This window comes from Aspergillus eucalypticola, assembly GCF_003184535.1.
Source record: "Aspergillus eucalypticola CBS 122712 chromosome Unknown BO83scaffold_5, whole genome shotgun sequence".
NCBI classification, from domain to species: Eukaryota; Fungi; Ascomycota; class Eurotiomycetes; order Eurotiales; family Aspergillaceae; genus Aspergillus; species Aspergillus eucalypticola.
Window position 1 is genome coordinate 913,288 of NW_020290279.1, and position 14,859 is coordinate 928,146.

At 43.9% G+C, this 14,859-nt stretch overlaps 8 protein-coding genes and 2 non-coding genes across 10 annotated transcripts; 7 read left to right on the top strand and 3 right to left on the bottom strand.

Moving 5' to 3' along the window:
- The first annotated feature begins 273 nt into the window (after positions 1 to 273).
- Positions 274 to 934, top strand: BO83DRAFT_435091 (uncharacterized protein). Its single transcript, XM_025535860.1, has one exon. It carries the CDS (start codon positions 381 to 383, stop codon positions 831 to 833), a length of 453 nt encoding a protein of 150 aa, XP_025391195.1. The 5' UTR covers positions 274 to 380; the 3' UTR covers positions 834 to 934.
- A 775-nt stretch (positions 935 to 1,709) lies between these two features.
- On the top strand, positions 1,710 to 1,796 carry BO83DRAFT_t81. Its single transcript has one exon. It is a non-coding gene; the product is annotated as a tRNA-Ala (tRNA).
- A 678-nt stretch (positions 1,797 to 2,474) lies between these two features.
- On the top strand, positions 2,475 to 3,557 carry BO83DRAFT_459780 (uncharacterized protein; the record flags this gene model as incomplete). Its single annotated transcript, XM_025537187.1, has 1 exon — positions 2,475 to 3,557. The coding sequence occupies one exon, from the start codon at positions 2,475 to 2,477 to the stop codon at positions 3,555 to 3,557; it is 1,083 nt and encodes a 360-aa protein (XP_025391196.1).
- Positions 3,558 to 4,025: 468 nt separating this feature from the next.
- On the bottom strand, positions 4,026 to 4,849 carry BO83DRAFT_414955 (uncharacterized protein; the record flags this gene model as incomplete). Its single annotated transcript, XM_025534603.1, has 3 exons — positions 4,026 to 4,471; positions 4,528 to 4,664; positions 4,730 to 4,849. The coding sequence occupies 3 exons, from the start codon at positions 4,847 to 4,849 to the stop codon at positions 4,138 to 4,140; spliced, it is 591 nt and encodes a 196-aa protein (XP_025391197.1). The 3' UTR covers positions 4,026 to 4,137.
- Positions 4,850 to 5,841: 992 nt separating this feature from the next.
- Positions 5,842 to 6,693, top strand: BO83DRAFT_435093 (uncharacterized protein). Its single transcript, XM_025535861.1, has 2 exons — positions 5,842 to 6,085; positions 6,136 to 6,693. The coding sequence occupies exons 1-2, from the start codon at positions 5,984 to 5,986 to the stop codon at positions 6,613 to 6,615; spliced, it is 582 nt and encodes a 193-aa protein (XP_025391198.1). The 5' UTR covers positions 5,842 to 5,983; the 3' UTR covers positions 6,616 to 6,693.
- A 924-nt stretch (positions 6,694 to 7,617) lies between these two features.
- On the top strand, positions 7,618 to 9,509 carry BO83DRAFT_396480 (uncharacterized protein; the record flags this gene model as incomplete). The annotated part of the gene is made up of 3 exons (XM_025533136.1): positions 7,618 to 7,967; positions 8,090 to 8,159; positions 8,217 to 9,509. 3 exons carry the CDS (start codon positions 7,618 to 7,620, stop codon positions 9,507 to 9,509), a joined length of 1,713 nt encoding a protein of 570 aa, XP_025391199.1.
- An 881-nt stretch (positions 9,510 to 10,390) lies between these two features.
- BO83DRAFT_306746 (uncharacterized protein) lies at positions 10,391 to 11,233 on the bottom strand (the record flags this gene model as incomplete). Its single annotated transcript, XM_025527309.1, has 1 exon — positions 10,391 to 11,233. The coding sequence occupies one exon, from the start codon at positions 11,231 to 11,233 to the stop codon at positions 10,391 to 10,393; it is 843 nt and encodes a 280-aa protein (XP_025391200.1).
- Positions 11,234 to 11,963: 730 nt separating this feature from the next.
- BO83DRAFT_424385 (uncharacterized protein) lies at positions 11,964 to 12,502 on the top strand (the record flags this gene model as incomplete). The annotated part of the gene is made up of 3 exons (XM_025535155.1): positions 11,964 to 12,092; positions 12,155 to 12,289; positions 12,350 to 12,502. 3 exons carry the CDS (start codon positions 11,964 to 11,966, stop codon positions 12,500 to 12,502), a joined length of 417 nt encoding a protein of 138 aa, XP_025391201.1.
- A 527-nt stretch (positions 12,503 to 13,029) lies between these two features.
- Positions 13,030 to 13,113, bottom strand: BO83DRAFT_t93. Its single transcript has one exon. It is a non-coding gene; the product is annotated as a tRNA-Ala (tRNA).
- A 502-nt stretch (positions 13,114 to 13,615) lies between these two features.
- Positions 13,616 to 14,653, top strand: BO83DRAFT_386147 (uncharacterized protein; the record flags this gene model as incomplete). The annotated part of the gene is made up of 1 exon (XM_025532655.1): positions 13,616 to 14,653. One exon carries the CDS (start codon positions 13,616 to 13,618, stop codon positions 14,651 to 14,653), a length of 1,038 nt encoding a protein of 345 aa, XP_025391202.1.
- Between the last annotated feature and the right edge of the window lie 206 nt (positions 14,654 to 14,859).

Genomic DNA, 14,859 nt, shown 5'->3' on the forward strand with positions numbered 1-14,859 from the left:
CCGGTATGTTGGATTTTTGCAGCAGTACATGCAAGGTTATGTTTTGTACAATATACCGAAAGCAACAAAATCCACATATCTGCATTCTATATACATCGAATTTGGCATTGCCGGAATTACCACGGTACATGCCGCCTTCAAAGCCCATCGACTCCGCTTCTGAGAAGGGTTAGTAGAATACAACTTAACAATTCAAAACCCAGCTATAAAGATACCTCTACCTTTCAACTCAGACATTTCACCTTCTTCATCCTCATTCTCCCACCCACCCACCTACCCATCCCTCTTCATCTACCACATCTACCACATCTACCACATCTACCACATCTACCACATCTACCACATCTACCACATCTACCACATCTACCACATCTACCACAATGCTGGTCTCAAAGCTCATCCAATCCACCACCATAGATTTCCGCAACCTATCATTCACTCTCCTCCTGCTATCCACTACAGTCATGTTATATTTCAGGACTCTATTAGCGCATCCCATCCACATTATTAGCACTCCTGAATCAGTGCAGACTCCAGATTCAGCACCAACCGACGCCCTCGCCTTCCTCGACGAGCCCGTCTTCAAACCACTGGCATCTCACATAGCGGACCACCCATATCCATGGCGTGATAAACGCCCATTCCAGGAGACCAACTTTGCGTTGCTCATGGGTGCAGTTCATTCTCTTCTTGAGGCAGAGCTTGACGAGGAAGAGGGTGGTCTGGGTTTGAATGGGAGTTATGGGCAGCAGGATGTCGTTGAGAGTAACTCGTCCGAGACATACCTTCTCTGGGTTGGTGATAAGGATGATGAAAAGCGGTCTTGCACTTAGAAAAAGCGCTCAGAGGAATTGAGAAAGTGAAGATGGTCCTTTGAGACCTGGGATTGTGAGCAGTTCATTGTTGGGAAGTGGGTTTTAGGATCCATTGTGACGGGATGTTCCTATGAGTATTGCCAAAGTGATTTTGGATTATATGTTCAGTCATATTAATATTTTAATGAAGCGTTGGTTATGAAAGTAGTCCTTTTCGCATACGTTCCTGTTGTCGTAAAGTCCCGGTCATGGGCTCTCAGCAGCCAATTTGATAAGTTGGTACTAATGTTTTATAGCGGGAAGTGCCTTCGGCTTCTCAACCAAATACACGGGATATCCCGTCATATATAGGCTGAACCTATAGTAATCTCCCGTATTTTCAAGCTTGGATAAAACACCAGACAGCTAGATCGAACACGTGCATTGCGACGGATGATGCTAAGCTAAAAGGGGACATTGGTCATACCCGGGGGTAAGCAGTAACTAGATCTTACTACGCTCAGACAGCTGGACCGGATATAGCCACCAGAGTCTATTACAATATTCTGAATAAGGTTCAGGAACAAGAAGGCTATCCTACTATTATGTGGCAGAAATGGGAACTTGTACGAGTACTATGTACCAAATCGTGCTTAGGAAAGATATGTCTGCCTCATATGCTACATAGTTGATCACTTCAAGACTAACTGTATAGCTAGAGAAACCAGTTTGTTCTCTATCCTGGCTACACATATACATAGAAATGTGGACTATTTAACTTTCAATATAGGTATGTCACTACATATTTAGGAACGGCCAGGCGATAATAGGTAGTCTACCTAACATAGATACTTTCTTCCTGTATAAAACGGTGGTGGTATATCAGACATTATGTAATCAAATTATCAGCGAACTGGGGTTATAGCTCAGTGGTAGAGCGCTCGCTTTGCATACCTACAGCGAAACTGCGAGAGGTCAAGGGTTCGATCCCCTTTGACTCCATGTTTTTTCTACCACCACCTTCACTTGAAGGACATGGGTACCTACCCCCCTTTTTTGATTCCTTTCTTTCTATGAAAGGAAATTCACTTTCAATTTTGGCCATGTACAAGTAACTACAAGATGGGTATGTGGCTGAACTGCTCTGAGTATAATAATAACTTATTGATAACAAACAGACACTGCGTTGATAGAGCACTGTCCGTTTTCTTACCGTATATCTCTTCTGATCAGGAAAGCTACGCCCCAAAATACAGTAGATCATGTAGAGTGAAACTTTGCATCATCTACGTACTCAGCTAACTCCCTTGACGAAAGTTGCCAGCTTCTTCTTCTTCTACTATGTAGGAAACACAAATAAAGGTCAGAAGATATCTACGTCTAGTAAAAATCACACATACAGGGTTAATTGGGAACTGCCATCAGGCTACCTAGTTCCTATCTGGTACTTGCAGAACCTTACATTCTACAATAATATCCGCTTGAGCTTATCTGCCTCATCTAAAGGCAGGATTGGAGCTTCTTTGTAGACCAATCAGTTCAAATGAAGTTATATAAATGCGTTGTAATCCCTACGTATCCAAAGGGAAAGAGAGCGAAACACAGGCGAATAATCCTCGACTACCTCGGTCAAGGGCTTTACCTGCTCCTAGAATACCTACGCAAGACCAACCTATCACGATGGACCCCTTTAGCATCAAAAGGGTTCCCTACATCGTGTTATGCAATATCATCCGACAAATTCCCGACTGGGTGACACTGGAGAACCTCATCGAAGCGTCCCCACGTATCCGGGAGATCTTCGAACCAGGCAAGAATCCCAACGAAAGGGCAGAGCCCGCAGCAACGCACATAGTCGACATCATTCTAAAGGGTAACCCTATAACAAAGGGCCATCTATACCGTCACTTCTGGAGAGTCACCGAACTAAAACAGTTAACACCAGAAGAACTCCAGGAGTCCTTCAGTGAAGTACATTCCTCTCTCCGAAGAAGTGGTCTAAACGAAGGAGAGCCCGAACGACGCAGCCTAACAGAATTCCTCGCCCGCCATAAGCCTCCCACTTCTATATCCCGAGTCGTGTTATGGGAAATGGTACACATCGCCGCCAATATCCAACGATTAGCCTGTGCGTGCTTGACGTTCCTCGGGGGCCTGCTCCAAGCCCACTTTTACTGGAACGGGAGGTTTCATGCAATGAAGGAACTGGATCTGAGTCAACCCTCATGGGAAGAGGAATATCGCGTCTATCGCGCCTTGTGGCATTTGCAACTATATTCTGTGCTGCATAAGGGAGACATCCTCCCCGTGGATGGCCATATTGTGTGCGTCCGCGGCCAGTATCAGCCCGAGGTTGCTACCTGGGATTTGCTTCCAGGGGTTGCTCGCGTTGAGATTCAGACTGTGTCCCAGTGTCTTTTGAACCTTGTCAATGGGAATCATAATCTAAATCTGAATGGGTGGAGAGAATGGGCGAATTGGAAGAAGTGGTATCCGCTTGTTACTGAGTTGCCTGATGCATCTCGGCTTGAATTTGCGTTTCCGACTCGGAGTCCTCCGCCCCAGCCTGGTTGTTTGCGTGGTGTTATTGATCCTTTCGTTGAGAGGCTAAAGGAATATGCGGTGCAGAATAAGCTTGATCCCAAGAAGTCGGGGCTCGAGTTACCTCATAGTTGGCATATTCCAGGGAATAGGATGATTGGGTTGATGATGTGGGATGTTCGTCGGTTGAATAACTCGGGGTTGTGGCCGCTGCGTTATTAGTGTATGTGTATTTAGATTGTGCTAGGAGCTTGCCGGATATTGGGGACTGGTGTTCTCGCTAATCCTCCATGAAGCATACAGTATAGAAAGGCTGCAGACGAGCCGCACTTTCCTAGTCAGGAATAGAATCTACATCATCCGTTTGTCTCCCGTTCGATAACTTTGTATTGAATACAACATCATCCTACATCTTGAAGATCATCGAGCATAACTCCTTACTACTAGATTAGAGGTAATATTAAGATCCGTTAGATGGCCGTCGAACCTCAGCCCGAGGCGAAATGCAGCAGTCCCTATCTCTCCTACCGTCCATCGTTTTGGCCTGCTGAATAACACGTTGACATTCTTTCTACAGTATTGCAAGATTTTGAAGGACATTTTACTGATATCCTCACATGTTATGGGCAACCATCCAAAGATATATTTTTTTTTCTTGGTATGAAAGTACAAAAAGCACACCTTGACATTTTGAGGGAAATGATGGGGTCTGTTTGGGGACCATTTAACAACAGACAACCACAGAAGACACTCGGAACACTAGATCAAGCATACAAAACACCCAGCCACAATCATTACCAGCCTAGTTCCCCTTCTCACCCTTAGGATGCCAGCTATCGTAATGAACAGGCCCCTCCTTAACATCCTCCTTCTTCTCATAGCAGTGGATGGTGAAATGCTTCTTATCAGCAAGATCCGGGACAATCAGCATTTGCTGACGGCTGCGATCTCTACCATGAGGCATGATCGAGAAACGGAGAGAGCTCGATGGATTCTCGTGAAGGCTTTCGATGTATTCGTCGATTCGCTTCTCGTCTTTCTGGTTCCACATTCTCTGGTTGTGTTGGTTCTTTTCGGGGATCCAGACTTTGGGGATTTTGTCGAAGGCTGCTTGGTCTGCTTTGATGACGCAGTACCTAGGAATCATATGAGCATGATAATCATAGGATATGTGTTATTGTGTATTACATACCAGGCATCAGGAGCAGCCAGCGCCTCATACTCATCACGGGAAGGAGAGGTGTACACTCCTTTACCAATCTGGGCACCCCACATTACATGAGCGTGGTCAAAGTAGAGGCCCTCTTTGTTGTATTTTTCGGCTTGGGTCTAATGCAAAGGGGACCTATTAGCTCTAACCATAATGGCTGGTGAGACATCAAGAAAAGGTCTACCTTATCAGCACGGCGGAAGCCAACGGTGATTTCTCCACGTTTGCCCACGTCAACAGGGGAGGCTACGCTGCAGGCAGCCAATGTCGCAACAAGGAAGCTTGTAAAGCCTGAGAAGTGCATTTTGGAGATTTGGGGATAGAATAGATCTCTTGGACTTGTAAGTTGATTGCGAATGGTTATATTGTGAGCGATGATAGAGATATCTGTGAGAAATCTTCGCCATCTTATATCTGTGTCAAGCTCTATAGTATCAATTCTGGATCAAAATGTTCCTGGCTGGTAGATCATTCCTAGCACGGCTATACTATACGGGAAGAGCATGCTTGCATCCATCCCACAGGGCTAGGGGGGCCAATCCTTCAATCCTTCAGGTATATAGCTCAGCTACAGTATTGACTAAATATACTAGTAATCAAAGTCAGCCTTGACGACGACTGGGGAAATAATATTTGGACCCTGGATATTTGAATCCTACGTGAGATACCTGCATCCTGCCATCTAACTACATTCAATGGCTGAAGACATTTTCGGATTTGTTAGAAGCCTTGGCGAATAGTAAGATGGTAGGTCTTTCTAACCTGCCATTTAACAAAAAGATAATGTTATATGTCCAAATATTGTTTTAGAGAAAATTCTACAAACGTCAGTTAAATTCATACATCATGTTGGTATTAATGAATTGTACTTATTTGCGTGGTTGAGACTGCTACAAGATAGTATTCACATGTCAGGGTCGATCACCTGGGCGGGTTGGGGGCCAGCCTGTCAGAGCCACCATCTCGACAGCCCTGAAGGCTTACGTTCTAGGCTGAAGCGTTCCTGAGACCCTGAAACTAGCGGCTTGGGGGCTAATTCATACTGAAAAAGCTGGACCCTGATAAACGGCCCCAGTTACAGCCACAGGGCGAGCTACTGATCTGCATTTTAGAAACAGGTTTTCCTTTTGTAGAAATGATGGAAGAGTGTAAAGGGTGGAATAATGCCAAATTAGTTGAGCTGGGCTGTGTCTACTGGTTCAGGTCAGACCCCACCTATAGTCCGAAGACTAAGAACCCTGTAAATCATTAGCAACCAACCCCTCCCATGTCTTATGTTATCTCATCTTTCTCCATCTCCCTCTCTCCCTCTCTCTCTCTTCTCTTCTCATTAAATAAATAAGTGGAGTTCTAATAACCCGAACCAGTTTATTTTCCATAATAAGTACAATAATCTGAAATTTTGAAAGACAGCCATTTCCCTCAACCTCCATCTACTATGTGCAAAACCGACACTGCGCTCTCCATCCTCTGTGGAACATGGAATCTAGACTCTGAAGAAGAAATCCAAATGATATTTTACGAGAACGGCACGGGCGAAGTGAGTTTGTCTAATATCTAGATACCCTTAACTATTGCTAAGAAGCACAGATAATTCTCCGTCATATATTCAACGCGTGGATCGCTGCTGAGACTGAATGGAAGTCACTTGGCCCTGAGCCACTCGACCAGATTTCTGTCAGCGATAGCGACACTACCTCTCAAACAGAGGCTCAAGTTCTAGCGCACTTCAATCTAGAAATAACACTCACAAAACGCGCCATCACAACACGCGGCCCAACAGATGACTACATCTTAAACGAAGAAAATCTGATCGACGCCGCCTTCCTTCCTAAAAGATATTCCGTCCGGTTGGAAAAAGGCTCGTTCAAAACAGCCTTCGAGCGGACAGCGGGACCGGTGCGTCCGTGGCGCCAGTCGTATGCTTATCAGCTGGTTTTTGATAAATCGCCGTATCCACCGCTGAATGAATGGAAGGATCCGGAGGAGGCGCCTGAGCCGCCGTTTTTGCCGTTTGAGGGGTGGAGGGAGTTTTGTAGTCGGGCGTTGCCGAAGGATGAGCAGGCATAGATAATGGGGAGATGTTGTAGATACTTTGGTAAATACAGTTGTCTATTTTCTATCTAACAAATGCATCAATGACAACCGAAGTCCCACTCTGAACAATCTTAATAGCTTTGCATAGTATACACTCCAGCTCTAATACCTTACTAAGTCTAGCTGCATGGATATGTAAATCACTAGCAGCTCTAGAAATTCTAGAGTAGTCAAGACTAGGGTTGAAGGAGATATTCATTATGATTATCAACTCTGGATCCTAAGCCATCTAGGTACATTCCAGCCTATCAAATAATTAGCAAAGAGGCAAAGCAATAAGAAGGGAGATAGGTACCTTTATTGTCAAGCATAGTAATAAGAATAGGAAGCCCATATTAGTACTAAATCCAGCATACACTAGAAAGAATACTAAATAGCAATTACATGGGAAATTGAAATGATTATTATACATACAGCTTTTTATAGACAGATATATTTAATAAATTATATAATCCAATCGGCTTCATATTGGATCTGCTGGTAGTAGATACTAGAAATCGTATTTGTCTGACGGCTGCTATTGTCTGCCATATCTGTTTGTTTATTTGCTTTTCGCACCGCGCGGTTTTTGCACCACTAAGGTTTTTCCGCTCACATTTTCTTTTCTTTATTCTCCCATTCTCTTATTACATTATTGTCTACTTGGGCAAAACCGTATCGATATGAAACCATACATAACTTTATTTAGCAGGCTTTGAAAACATACGGTGTTGGTAATAAAGGATGAAAGACCCGAACGGGCGGGTAAGAAAAGACCTTTTGTTTGACGCAGTCTTTGTTAAGGTAGTAGACTGCGAACATGTCCTGCCTGGTACCTGGGGGCTTAAAACTCTATTGTAAGCCCCTTTCGTATTTGTAGATACATCGAATTCATGGCTAGACAGCAACCAAGACATTTTTCTCATACGCTTATCCCGAGACATTCTCCTGAACCCCCTATCCAAATATTAATCTATCACACTTCAGGTGCTTACAATGGAACAAGATCAGCACGGACGTCGGAGGAGCATACGCATCATTGAAAAGGCACTGAAAAGTGAAGCCAACACAGAGAAGACGCCAGCTTCAATCTCCAAAAAGAAAGGCCGTCAGCAAAGTGCTCTTATCCAGACGAGCGTACGGAAGAAACAAGACAACACAGGAAATCGAAACCTTTCGAAGCGGACACAAAAGCCTCAAGCTAATACATCAAGACGAGCATCGAAGAGGACGGCACCACAAAAGACCGCCAACACAGCCAAACGTGGCCGTCCAAAGGAAGCACGGGGTGTAGCCAGTACAAGGAAGCAACCTAAGCAGGTAAAAGACCAGCATAAAAGGGTATGGTGTGAGCACTTGCGCACTTGGAATGCCTTAAGATACTGACTCTATGTTTGTTATAGAAACGTCCCTCGACCAAGACACAGATTAAGCGGAAGGCACAATCACCAGAACCGTCATCCTTGAGTTCAGAACCGCAGTCCAAGAAGCGGCGTCAAGAGCAGAACCCAGCAGTTCCGGATATTAATACTGACCAGGTGGGCCTGCGTAACTCTTGCACAACGGAGATCGGATCAAAACTAATATCATATTAGTTGCCTCTAGGAAGTCCACAATTTGCAGGGGATGCTGCTGTATATTACTGGATCAACAACGGAATTTGGCCAAAAGAAATGCCTCAATCTACCCCTAACACCCAATTATTGAATACCCACCTTGCTTCTAGGCCTCCAACCATTCCGCAAGTGACACAAACCCTCGAGCCAACAACAGCGGCCAGGTCTAACCCCTATGCTACAAATGCCTGTGAAACATACCTTAGGTCTAAAGGCAGCTACATGAGAGAATATGTTGGGGTTGCAGAGAATGATAAAAACATATGTCAAGATCTTCTTAAAAGAGATGAATGTGAAACTCCCAGTGGTACGGCATTCGAGGACGATGCTTGCGACTATGTCCTGAACTGCTTATCAGACGCAAATGAGACTGGGGTCACTCGAATGATCAGTCAATTGATTGTTCCATCACCAGTACTCGAGATCCATAGGGGTCGACTGCACTCTATTCCGATGTTGATTGAGAGTATGAATCAGCCTTGGAGTTGGTCGACTTCCCTTGATGAAGATCCGAGCACACGACGAAATGCGGGGGCAAAGGAACCAATGTCATCTCTACCAACACCGCGGCCAGACTATGCTGTGGGATTTGCAAGTCATGCATTTACCTGCAAGCAGATTCGCAAGCTTAAGCCATTACTCGGTGGACCTAACGAGACTTCTGTTTGCAAGGGCATAGAAGATATGCTTTTTCCATTTTTAGCTTGCGAAGTAAAGTCAGTAAAGTCCACTACAGGAAGTCTCCTGATTGCAGAACGGCAAAATGCTCACACTTTGACTCGATGTCTCAGAGGTGTCGTTGAGCTCTTCAAATTATTAGGGTGTGAGAATGAATTACACCGGAGAATTCTTGGCTTTTCTTTTTGTCATGATCAGGAGCAGGTGCAAATATTCGCTCATTTTCCCGTGGTAGAAACTGCAGAGCCGACTTCATATTATCGTGTCCGTATTGGAAAATGGAGCATATCAGACAAGCATAGATGGAGGTCTTACAAATTTTCAATGGCCATCTATCATGATTGGGTCCCAACATTTTTTGCATTACTCTGTTCTGCAATTGACCGTTTACCGGATATACCTTCGGACGTTGCATCTCGCCAGTCTCTGATTCAACCCGAGAGCCCAACGAACGAAGAATCCTCGGGGGGCAAAAGTTCAATTCCAGAGGACAAGGAACTGGTTAGAGATATAAAAAGGAAGCGTGGCAATCAACTTCAGCCAGTCATTGAGCGGAGGGCCTCCAGAGGTTCAAAGAGGTTGAAGGAAGGATAAGTAGTGGAAGGCTGCTCTTTCTCATGGCCACCCACAACACATTGGCCTTTATTATATGCCCCTTCTTATAGCCCCCAGTTCGGATTTCCTAAGTTTCTTTTTGTTATATAATCGGTCAACATTTTTCATTATCTTATTAATATGTTACGGTATGGTTTTTGGGAATATTAATCGCTGCCCGGATCAGATTGCAAAATAATGGCATCATATTCAGCACAATAGAGATATACAATACTAATTAGGTCAAACAAAGAGCAGGAAATCAGGTACTCTGTTAAGTATCAATGTTCTCAAACTGACGAAACTGGTTTCTTATTGACATTCTGGACTCCGTATGCATGTAAAGAAAGTGACCTGTCTATTTGACCCAGACTGCCCTTAATTATTAGCAATTATCATTTGCAACCCAGCCGCATAGTACATATGTATCTTGACCCATATGCTTTAAATAAGCCATGCATCACCCCAGATGGTCAATCACAAAGCAGATCTATCTTCGGCTAGCCCAATCTTCTACAAAATTCGGCTGCGGGAAATAAATCAAATGAATCCCAGATCCCTGGATACGATCTTCTAGCATGCTCTTGCTTCCATAAGAGTATCTCAAGATAAAATGCAGGGGCGGATCTGATTGTATATTCAGATCCCAAGGTAGCTGTTGACGGTGGTAGGAGGTAGTAGTCAAGACCACATAGGCAGAGGTGGCAGAGACAATCAGGCGATGCCTGGCTACACTGATCGTCTCAAAGAATTTGAAAATAAACTGAATAGGGGCTGTGTCACACGATTTATTTGAAATGCTATATAGTATCAGCTATCCTGAATTCTCAAACATATGGCTAATGCCATCCAATGACTAATATTGGGCATAATGCAGCGTTTCAATTCCCAAAAACTGATTTAGCAAGCTCCAACAGCTCAGCATGCCCGATCTCAACATCCTCTTCAGATGACCCTTTGGGTCTTCCCATAAGATCATTGAACTTTAGCTTGACTGAACCACCCTCCACATGGGGTGATTCAGCTCCATAATTCACTGCAGTCCTGGATTTAAGCACAGGCCGGTAATCATTAGGGCCTCCCTTGGACTGAGACCTAGTGTTATGAGACTTTTGATCTTCGGGGCCGTATTTCTCAAGCACAATACACTTGGTTTTCATCAACACATTGATGATCAAGACAACCTTAACCTCCCCAACGGAGTTTGCAATCCACCACGCAGCATCCTGCCGCAGACGTGGCATAGAATCATCAGACCCTGCAGATTCAATCACAAAGGAAGGCCAGTGCCGCTTATCAGATCGAACAGTAGGGTTTTTGAAGGCACCGTCCCCTTCTTTGATCGAGCCCCATGGTCCTTCAAATTCCGAGGCTCCGAGGGACACGAACTGATCGATATCGATGTCCATGCTAGCGAGCTTGCTCGATATATTGTAGTAGAGATTATCATGCACAGATAAAGTGGTATTGGTAACCACCTTGAGTACGAGGGTGCTGATTTCAGGGTAGTAAGTGAAACGGACTGTGCTGCCAAGTTTCTTTCGATGACTTTCAATAAATCGAAAGTCTTTCAAAGAAACATCTTTGAAAGACAGGTATTGACTGACATCTCCTGTTTCAAGATTTTTGTAGAGATCTGCAACGGCCTTGATTAGGGCTTGCAGGTCCTTGTAGGCTGTAGGAGGGTACTTTTTGATGAGGGCGAGCTCGGATGAGGAAGGCATTGTGGAGATATCCTTGCAAGATGGAGCAGCTGAATAACGAAATGAGTATAAAGGGTGAGGCTTAGGGTGAATGGGGAGTGGGCTGGTGAACCCAATCGTAGAGGTGAAGCACGGCCTTAAATAAGGATGAGTGTCAGAGAGTATAGATTGACAATACTATATTATCCGTAAGGTTTCGGGGTGTGCCGTTCATCAGTTCAATGCAACTACACTTCTTAAGCAACTTTCTGAGCATGAGGCGACCTCGGCGATGCCAGAATTCGCCCGTAATAATCTCGAGATGATAAATTCGATCATTTTTTATCGGCTATTTTCATTTCCTACCTCGAGTATGCTTGAGTCTGTATCTGTCTCTTCGTTGAACCATATTAATCAGGCTACGCCACCTTTATCGCGACATGATGATCTTGTATGCAATCTCCTTTCTTTCAATTTCAGAATACCATTTACCTTTGATCCTTAAAAGACCGGAATTATTGTTAAAATCAATGGTCCGGAACATCCCAGGTCAAAATCAAACAACCTGCGAATGTCCTAAAAATCTTTGTACATCTGTTGTATTTCTCTGCCTTTCACCGATTTCTGAATAGTACTATATACTTCCACGTTTAATTCTCGACCATGCCGCCATCGAATAATACTCATCGTTCTTTACTTGATTGATCCTGCACGGCAACTCGACTCAAAACATTTTATCTCGGTTCAATTACTTCTCTTCTCTACAGCCAAAATGTCTCGCATAAAACAGCTCCATCAAGAAGACTGTCGAAGAAGTGACCGCATTCGTGAATTAGCACAGAAGAAACTAGCCAACACAGAGAAGCAAAAGCCTTCTTCACCATTAGACAAATGTACAGAAGTGTGTATGATGCGAGCAGCTTGCTATACCACTATCAGACACTGACATTGTGGGTATCATAGTCACAAACCAAACCATCAGCCAACATGCAGAAAAAGCGAAAAACGCAGGCACCACAGCATTCAGAAAGACAGCCCAAAAAGCCTTGTCGACAGCGGAATTCTGCTGTTCTGGATCCTGTAACCACTGATCAGGAGGTATGTCACCTATTACTGTTCATATAATGAAGAAGCGTAATAGGGCTGATACTACTCTAGTGGGCTCGAGCATATATACAGACTGTCAAAGGCTCTTCCATACACTACTGGATACAGAATAATCAGTGGCCGAAGAAGCTCTTCAACAGTGTCCTTGGGTATGTTCTGATATCGCCACCAGAAAGCTCGGAGCCTACAGAAGAAGAAATATAAAGAAGAAAATGAAAAAGGCAGTTGGAATCATATTGAAGCCTATCTAGGTGACAAACTTTGTGTTCTACCTTAGGTGCAAGGGCAGCTATCTAAATGACAACAGGAACGGACTTACCAAAGATGACATGAAGATGTGTCAAGGATTATTCGAAAGAGACCATTAGACTTCCCAAGTCACACTATTGGACAGTGAGGCTTAGTCCCATATCTACAAGAGATAAGTTCAGAAAAGCAAAACTGTAATCATCTGGTTGATGGCTCGGTTTTCCTTCTGCCGAGCTTACATGCAGAGGTAAAGTCAGCAACATTATAAGTCTGGTTGAGAGTATAAATTAGGCTTGGACTTACTCGGTTCGACTTCGATGGGATCCCAGGTCTGCAAGTACTCTACATATTGCCTGTAAAAGATCTACCTCTAAGTAACAAGAAAAAAGAAATACCACACAAAATCCCAAACTTTCTTTGCTAGCGAGCCATTTATTCCGCCGGAAGGGGTAAAAAGAAGAAAAGTAAAATTCCAAAAAGATTGGAGTCAAAGGGGATCGAACCCTTGACCTCTCGCATACTTGCGAGAATGCAAAGCGAGCGCTCTACCACTGAGCTATAACCCCAGTCTTCTTGTGGCAATATGGATATTCTTAAAATATATATATTATATGCTAGTCTCAATATTATCTTAATGCGAACACAGACTTTCGTCCAAAAGTTACTTTGTCATAATAGCCTACTCTGCCTGGCCAGAGTTTTTACAATTTCCCGACCTTTCGATGGATTAATAATCTTTTGCAGTCACATGTTTACTACTAACCCTGATTATGTTCAGTGGTTGAGTTATTACACTAGTACGGATTGTGTACTCCGTAGGTTATTTATATTGATACATCAGCTGTCATTTACTGTATCAAGAGCCAAGGGAAAGCAATATGGAAGGTCCTATTAACTAAGGTACTTATCTTCGCCACCAATGAACTCCAGAAATCTGTCGGAACCTTGGCCAGACATAATATATCATGAAATAGGTAGACAGCGAGAAGTATGCTTGATTCGTTGCCATCTAAGCGCTTACAAAAAATGTAGTAAAAGACGTGGTTGGTGCTAGTGGGATTCCAACACATGGCCTTGGCCACTAGTATTATCACTCTAACAAATAACCCCTTTAACTTATGCCCAATCTTGGGGCTATTGGGTATTTACGCATATGCACACATGTACTCATCATCCTCGCTAAAATGGTTAATGTTTCCGGCTGATAAGTCTCCTCTTATACGGAGTGTCAGAAACTATACTATTAAGTATCTATCTAAGTCTGCCTTTCCCAAGCGCACCAAAACGAGGAAACTCTATAAGAAAGTCATAAACAAAGCCCATTTTTATAGATGGGGCGCAGGAATAGTGGACGCTGGCAGCAAAGATAAGACGGACGATGCTAACCGCAGCCTTGCGACAGAAGCTGAGCGCCCTTCAACAGAAGTCCATCGCGATGATGGATCCCACAATGCCTCTCCTATTGATAGGAAATTGATCGCACTGAGTCTGAGGAAAATAGCTAACAAGACACGTAGAGCCCATTTGTTGAGTATGGACTTGGAACTGCAGTATCCAGTGTTTCACATTGAAAGTGCAAGCAGAATCGTATCATCCCCTAACGGTGAGCAGTTTGCTGTCCCAGGTACAAAGCACGTATGGGTATTGGATGCAGGAATGTCCGAAGAATTATCTATCCCTCTACCAGAGAAGAGCTATGGTCTTCAGTTCTCACCAGACAGTCAATTTGTCAGTATGACCCTCTTACGCGGCATCGAGATATGGGACCTGAAAAATAAGAGGAGAGTAGTTCTGCATACGGAACTCCCAAGCAAGCTGGCCATAGGATTCTCACCGAAGTCTGATGCTGTTGCCCTGTTGATTCAAGATCACCGTACTTATCCAGGCTATTATTTACTTGAGGTTTGGCAACTGAGCAGGCATCCTTCTCGGCAAGTGAATGAACGTACCCCTGTTTCGGATTATATACAGTGGTCTGGCTCGATGATCTATTCTGCAGATGGTGATTATATAGTTATATACTCGCTGCAGAATTCTGAAGACCTCTCGCATAACTCGAGCCGCTATACTCTTGTTCTACTTACGTACAATCTAGCAACAGGATAAAACAAGAACATACCATGTGCGGCAGGAGAACATCTTCCTGGCGGTCCAATGGTGGCCTGGTCAGATTTGATTGCTATAGCACCAAGACCAAGTATAGCAATCGAGAGTCACTTCATTGTCATCATCATCTGCAAAACTATAGAACGGGTTTGCACATTTTACACTTCAGTGCCCCATATATGCTTATATCTCGAAGAAATGTCATT

What these genes read in the sequence shown, in the direction of transcription:
- BO83DRAFT_435093 (XM_025535861.1), top strand. Translation starts at nt 5,984, where the DNA reads ATGTGCAAAACCGACACTGCGCTCTCCATCCTCTGTGGAACATGGAAT. An exon ending in ACGAGAACGGCACGGGCGAA is followed by an intron (nt 6,086 to 6,135) that starts GTGAGTTTGTCT and finishes TAAGAAGCACAG; the next exon opens with ATAATTCTCCGTCATATATT.
- BO83DRAFT_435091 (XM_025535860.1), top strand. Translation starts at nt 381, where the DNA reads ATGCTGGTCTCAAAGCTCATCCAATCCACCACCATAGATTTCCGCAAC.